Genomic DNA, 7,319 nt, shown 5'->3' with positions numbered 1-7,319 from the left:
TGCAGAGTCCGGGTGAGGGTGAGGAGCGAGAGGCCGGACGGACGGACGGACGGACGGAGGAGGCAGGCCCGGGCTCGGGCCCCCTGGGACATGGACACCCTGATCCCCGTCATCAACAAACTGCAGGAGATCTTCAGCACGGTGGGAGCGGAGCTGATCCAATTACCCCAAATCATCGTGGTGGGGAGTCAGGTGAGGGAGAGGGAGAGGGAGAGGGATAGAGGGAGGGAGGGAGAGGGATAGAGGGAGGGGGGGAGAGGGTGAGGAGAGGGGGAGAGGGAGGAGAGGGGGAGAGGATGATGGAGAGATGGGGAGAGGATGATGGAGAGATGGGGAGAGAGGGAATGTGAGGGAGAGAGAGGGATAGAGGGTGAGGGAATGAGGGGAAGGGAGGGAATGAGGAGGGGGGGGGTGTGCAGGGCGACCCTGGTATGGGGGGGTTACGGGGTGAGGGTGAGGGGGGTGTTACGGGGTGAGGAGGGGGGGTACGGGGTGAGGAGGGGGGGTACGGGGTGAGGAGGGGGGGTACGGGGTGAGGGGGGTGTTACGGGGTGAGGGGGGGGGGTACGGGGTGAGTGGGGGGTGAGGGGGGTGTTACGGGGTGAGTGGGGGGTACGGGGTGAGTGGGGGGTGAGGGGGGTGTTACGGGGTGAGTGGGGGGTACGGGGTGAGTGGGGGGTGAGGGGGGTGTTACGGGGTGAGTGGGGGGTGAGGGGGGTGTTACGGGGTGAGTGGGGGGTACGGGGTGAGTGGGGGGTGAGGGGGGGGTACGGGGTGAGGGGGGTTGAGGGGGGGTTACGGGGTGAGGGGGGGTTACGGGGTGAGGGGGGGTTACGGGGTGAGGGGGGGTTACGGGGTGAGTGGGGGGTGAGGGGTGAGGGGGGGTTAAGGGGGGGTGGGGGGTGAGGGGGGGTTAAGGGGGGGTGGGGGGTACGGGGTGAGGGGGAGGGGGGGTACGGGGTGAGGGGGGGGGGTGGGGGGTACGGGGTGAGGGTGAGGGGGGGGTACGGGGTGAGGGTGAGGGGGGGTGGGGGGTGAGGGGGGTACGGGGTGAGGGTGAGGGGGGGGTACGGGGTGAGGGGGGGTGGGGGGTGAGGGGGGGTACGGGGTGAGGGTATGGGGGGGGGTGGGGGGGTGAGGGGGTGTACGGGGTGAGGGTATGGGGGGGGTGGGGGGTGAGGGGGGGTTACGGGGTGAGGGGGGTACGGGGTGAGGGGGTACTGCTGTCTGCGACCCCGGGTCCGATCTCAGTAACGTCGATGAGCTGGTGATCTGAGGGTGGAGAGACAGTCTGCCCATTGATGGTTTATAGGTTTAGTGAAATGTCTGCTCATTAACAGAGCAGTGGGAAGAGCTCCGTGTTGGAGAGCATCGTGGGGAGAGACTTTCTTCCCCGAGGAGCTGGCATCGTCACACGGCGACCCTTGATCCTCCAGCTGGTGAACGTGGCGTCTGTGGAAGATCGGAAACGGGCAGCGAGCGGTGACTCTGGTGAGCGAGCTCCCCTCTCGTTAGTTTTGTCTGTATTGTAACTTGTGACCAGTAATGTGCTGACTTGCTCCGAACAATGTGACCAGTAACCGTCAGCTCAAGATCTAATCAGCCTGGAAACCCCTGGCAGCAGAAAGGCAGCAAAACACTGCAACCACTTATCCTGTCACCTGAAGCCTGCCCCTGTTTGCTCTCCCAGTGCCTCCATCAGTCCAGCACGCTGCTGGGCCCTCACCCTCAGCCGAGATTTGCAACACATGGTGGTGGGTTCGAGCCCCACTCCAGAGACTCGAGCCCCATAATCCAGGCCCACGCTCCCGGGGCCGCACTGCCGGAGGGGCCGTGCGGAGGGAGTTTTGCACCATCAGAGGTGCCGTCTTTCTGATGAGACGTTAAACCGAGGCCCCGTCTGCCCCTCTCAGGTGGGTGTAAAAGATCCCACGGCCACTATTGGAAGAAGAGCAGGGGGAGTTCTCCCCGGGGTCCTGGGGCCAATATTTATCCCTCAACCAACATCACTATAAACATGATCTGTTCATTTATCACATTTCTGTTTGTGGGATCTTGCTGTGCGCAGATTGGCTGCCACGTTTCCCACATTATAAGAGTGACCACACTTCACAAAGTACTTGATTGGCTGTGAAGCTTTGGGACGTCCTGAGATGGTGAAAGGTGCTGTAGAAATGGGAGCTATTTCTCTGTCTCTGTCTCTCTCTCTCTCTTATCCTGTTCCAGGGACCCAGGCCCGGCCCCCCTGCCTGGGAATAATGCCACTGTGGTGCGAGGAGCACAGACCTGGTTTGTAAATGTCCCATTTTGTTGGATGGTGATCTCCGTTATTCCGTTGCCAGGTATCCTCGCCGAGGAGTGGGGAACGTTCCTACACTGCAAGAGCAAGGTAATCCTCACATCAGAAATCTCAGTGGGTGAAGAATTCCCGTTCCTGAAGACTGTTTGGGTGTAATTGGGATATTCAGACAGGCTGGACAGTGATCAACGGGAACCCTCCCCCGATCCTGGGGACATGGCCGGGTCCAAACACCCTCCCCCGATCCCGGGGACATGGCCGGGTCCAAACACCCTCCCCCGATCCCGGGGACATGGCCGGGTCCAAACACCCTCCCCCGATCCCGGGGACATGGCCGGGTCCAAACACCCTCCCCCGATCCCGGGGACATGGCCGGGTCCAAACACCCTCCCCCGATCCCGGGGACATGGCCGGGTCCAAACACCCTCCCCCGATCCCGGGGACATGGCCGGGTCCAAACACCCTCCCCCGATCCCGGGGACATGGCCGGGTCCAAACACCCTCCCCCGATCCCGGGGACATGGCCGGGTCCAAACACCCTCCCCCGATCCCGGGGACATGGCCGGGTCCAAACACCCTCCCCCGATCCCGGGGACATGGCCGGGTCCAAACACCCTCCCCCGATCCCGGGGACATGGCCGGGTCCAAACACCCTCCCCCGATCCCGGGGACATGGCCGGGTCCAAACACCCTCCCCCGATCCCGGGGACATGGCCGGGTCCAAACACCCTCCCCCGATCCCGGGGACATGGCCGGGTCCAAACACCCTCCCCACCAGCTGAGAGGGACAGAGAACCCAGCAGTGACTGGGAGCGACCAAGGATGGGGGTCCGCGGGTCTGTGCGGCTGGGGGTTCTGTGGGGCCGGGGGTCCGCGGGTCTGTGCAGTTGGGGGTCCGGGGGTTCTGTGGGGTCAGGGGTTCTGTGGGGCCGGGGGTCCGCGGGTCTGTGCAGCCGGGGGTTGGGGGTCCGGGGGTTCTGTGGGGTCAGGGGTTCTGTGGGGCCGGGGGTCCGCGGGTCTGTGCAGCCGGGGGTTCTGTGGGGTCAGGGGTTCTGTGGGGTCCGGGGGTCCAGGACCTCACTGGGTAACTTGTGTGGAATTTACACTTGCTGATGTGCTTCCACAGATGTTCACGGATTTTGATGATATTCGACAGGAGATTGAGAGTGAGACAGAGCGGATGACTGGCACTAACAAGGTATCAGCAGTAATGGACACGGCCTGTTTCTGCTCCCTGACGCGCCTCTATGTCACAGGATTCATTAACATTAACGTCGCACCAAACATAATGAAAGTGTTTCACACCTAGTGAATTCCTTTGAAGTACAGTGAGTGTTGTAGGGGTGAGTACAGGAGCTGAATATCCCCCCACACAGCAGTGATGAGGGCCACTGCTTCCTCTGTGATTGGTGATGTTGGACGAGGGACGAATATTGGCCCCAGGACACTGGGGGAACTCTCTGTTCTCCTTCCAGCAGAACCACAGGAACAAGCAGACGAGGCCTTGGCTTAGTGTCTCCTTCAGTACAGCGTTATCTGGGACATGTTCCCGTCATAAAACAGCACATCCTTCGATTCACCATGAGTAACCCGCCACTGGTAACTGTGTATAATTGGCCAGAGCTACATCGATAGAGACAGGCATATGAGCGGTCCCATCCCCCCAACCCGGGCAGCCGGGGCGGTGGCCACTTCCACTGGCTGGGGCACTGGCCACGGGTGGCGGGCACTGGCTGGGGCCACCTGGGGCCTGGCACCGGGTGAATCCCTGGTTATTTCACCGTCGTGCGGCTCTGATCACTGGTTTACTGTAGGTGGGGGTCCCTTGACGAGTTGTGCAGCTGTTTCCCAAACTGTAAACCTCGCCACGTTACTGGTTATGCGCCGCTCTGTAGAGCCAGATATGCTGGAGGTACGATTGCTGGTCTCGGCCTCTGAGGACGCCAGTTAGACCCAGGTTTCCCCCCCCCCTCGACCTGGCTAACCTGCTGTGTATTCCCTGCATTTTCTGTCTTTATTTCAGGTTTTCAGCTCCCTCCTTACCTTTCTGGCCACCTGCAGCTTTCTGTTACTGACTCACTTAAAGGAGAAGGTACCTGTGTGCGTCTCCGCACCGGCCCTGGACCCTTTATCGGGCACCTTTTTAAGCTGGTTGGGGAGCTCTGTAACTTGCAGCAGTTAACCATGCTGCCTGTTTCTTTGTTTGAAGGGGATCAGTCCGGAGCCCATTCACCTGAAGATCTTTTCGCCAAGTGTTCTCAACCTGACCCTTGTCGATCTGCCGGGCATCACCAAGGTAACTGCTGTGTTTCACATCTGGAGGTCCGAGTGATTGAGGTGGAACACGGGCCTTGATTCTCCATTACTGCCTGCTGTTAACCTGTAAATATAGTAACTGCTCTATATATTCTACTCAGTCCCCACAGCCACTCCCACGGGCCTTTGGTTCTTCAATCTGTGTAATCATGGCATGTAGGTACTAGGTCAGACTAGAGCTTTACAACAGGCACGGTGACAATCCAGACTAGAGCTTTACAGCAGGCATGGTGACAATCCAGACCAGACCAGAGCTTTACAACAGGCACGGTGACAATCCAGACTAGAGCTTTACAGCAGGCATGGTGACAATCCAGACCAGACCAGAGCTTTACAACAGGCACGGTGACAATCCAGACTAGACCAGACCAGAGCTTCACAACAGGCACAGTGACAATCCAGACCAGACCAGAGCTTTACAACAGGCACGGTGACAATCCAGACCAGACCAGACCAGAGCTTTACAACAGGCACAGTGACAATCCAGACTAGAGCTTTACAACAGGCACAGTGACAATCCAGACCAGACCAGAGCTTTATAACAGGCACGGTGACAATCCAGGACAGACCAGACCAGAGCTTTATAACAGGCACAGTGACAATCCAGGCCAGACCAGAGCTTTACAACAGGCACAGTGACAATCCAGGCCAGACCAGACCAGAGCTTTACAACAGGCACAGTGACAATCCAGACCAGACCAGAGCTTTACAACAGGCACGGTGACAATCCAGACGAGACCAGACCAGAGCTTTACAATAGGCACGGTGACAATCCAGGCCAGACCAGACCAGAGCTTTACAATAGGCACGGTGACAATCCAGGCCAGACCAGAGCTTTACAATAGGCACGGTGACAATCCAAGCCAGGCCTGACCAGAGCTTTACAACAGGCACGGTGACAATCCAGACCAGACCAGACCAGAGCTTTACAACAGGCATGGTGACAATCCAGGCCAGACCAGAGCTTTACAACAGGCACAGTGACAATCCAGACCAGACCAGAGCTTTATAACAGGCACGGTGACAATCCAGACCAGACCAGAGCTTTACAACAGGCACGGTGACAATCCAGACCAGACCAGAGCTTTACAACAGGCACGGTGACAATCCAGGCCAGACCAGACCAGAGCTTTACAACAGGCATGGTGACAATCCAAGCCAGGCCTGACCAGAGCTTTACAACAGGCACAGTGACAATCCAGACTAGACCAGACCAGAGCTTTACAACAGGCACGGTGACAATCCAAGCCAGGCCTGACCAGAGCTTTACAACAGGCACAGTGACAATCCAGGCCAGACCAGACCAGAGCTTTACAACAGGCACGGTGACAATCCAGACCAGACCAGACCAGGGCTTTACAACAGGCAGGGTGACAATCCAAGCCAGACTGCTGGGTGAAAGCCACAAGGCGCCCATGTCAAATGCATTTGGAGCCAATTTCAAGCCAGGTCCCAGTAGGCAAGACCAAGAGGGTAAAACTGGCCGAGTCTGTTGGTAATCATCGTTCACTCAGAGAGTCACGTTACAGGACAGTGTAGAGGGAGCTTTACTCTGTATCTAACCCAGTACCTGCCCTGGGAGTGTTTGATGGGACAGTGTAGAGGGAGCTTTACTCTGTATCTAACCCTGTACCTGCCCTGGGAGTGTTTGATGGGACAGTGTAGAGGGAGCTTTACTCTGTATCTAACCTGCCCTGGGAGTGTGTGATGGGACAGTGTAGAGGGAGCTTTACTCTGTATCTAACCCGCCCTGTACCTGCCCTGGGAGTGTTTGATGGGACAGTGTAGAGGGAGCTTTACTCTGTATCTAACCCTGTACCTGCCCTGGGAGTGTTTGATGGGACAGTGTAGAGGGAGCTTTACTCTGTATCTAACCCGTGCTGTACCTGCCGTGGGAGTGTTTGATGGGACAGTGTAGAGGGAGCTTTACTCTGTATCTAACCCTGTACCTGCACCTGGGAGTGTTTGATGGGACAGTGTAGAGGGAGCTTTACTCTGTATCTAACCCTGTACCTGCCCTGGGAGTGTTTGATGGGACAGTGTAGAGGGAGCTTTACTCTATCTCACCCTGTACCTGCCCTGGGAGTGTTTGGGACAGTGTAGAGGGAGCTTTACTCTATCTCGCCCTGGGAGTGTTTGGGACAGTGTAGAGGGAGCTTTACTCTGTATCTAACCCTGTACCTGCCCTGGGAGTGTTTGATGGGACAGTGTAGAGGGAGCTTTACTCTATCTCACCCTGTACCTGCCCTGGGAGTGTTTGGGACAGTGTATACTGTCTCCCCAGCACTAACACCCCTCTCCTGAATGTGAAGATAATTGAGGAAAAGTAAGCCTTTGAGTGAGTAATGTTGGTTTGTGTTCTGTTCCAGGTTCCAGTCGGAGATCAGCCCCCTGATATTGAGCAGCAGATCCGTGAAATGCTGGCAACGTACATCAGTAACCCCAACTCCCTCATACTGGCAGTGACAGCAGCAAACACAGACATGGCCACCTCAGAGTCTCTTAAACTGGCCCGCGACGTGGACCCAGATGGTAAGCAGTTAAAATCAGCCGGACGTGTTGTGTGTGGCCTGACCCGGCGCACGAGGCAAATCCCCTGGCACTGAGCTCCAGGAGAGCTTCAGGGTCCATCCCATCTGGAGCTTTTTCCTGTCTCTAGCCTGGATGGTGTGGTAAGGGGCTCACAGTGGGCTTCAGGGTCCAT

General features: G+C 57.8%; 1 protein-coding gene across 2 annotated transcripts in view; it reads left to right on the top strand.

Annotated features, from left to right (window-relative positions):
- Positions 1 to 7: 7 nt before the first annotated feature.
- si:dkey-32e23.4 (dynamin-1-like protein) overlaps positions 8 to 7,319 on the top strand; it is a 33,613-nt gene continuing 26,301 nt past the window's right edge. For both annotated transcript variants that reach the window (XM_067976137.1, XM_067976136.1), the window contains exons 1-6: positions 8 to 192; positions 1,341 to 1,491; positions 2,343 to 2,389; positions 3,426 to 3,497; positions 4,509 to 4,595; positions 6,985 to 7,147. In XM_067976137.1, coding sequence (XP_067832238.1) covers positions 91 to 192; positions 1,341 to 1,491; positions 2,343 to 2,389; positions 3,426 to 3,497; positions 4,509 to 4,595; positions 6,985 to 7,147 — 622 coding nt within the window. In that variant the 5' untranslated portion in view covers positions 8 to 90. The remainder of the gene's footprint in view (positions 193 to 1,340; positions 1,492 to 2,342; positions 2,390 to 3,425; positions 3,498 to 4,508; positions 4,596 to 6,984; positions 7,148 to 7,319) is intronic.

This window comes from Heptranchias perlo, chromosome 45 (assembly GCF_035084215.1).
Source record: "Heptranchias perlo isolate sHepPer1 chromosome 45, sHepPer1.hap1, whole genome shotgun sequence".
NCBI lineage: Eukaryota > Metazoa > Chordata > Chondrichthyes > Hexanchiformes > Hexanchidae > Heptranchias > Heptranchias perlo.
The sequence above is the reverse complement of the archived record's forward strand: the minus strand, read 5'-3'. Positions and strand labels throughout refer to the sequence as shown.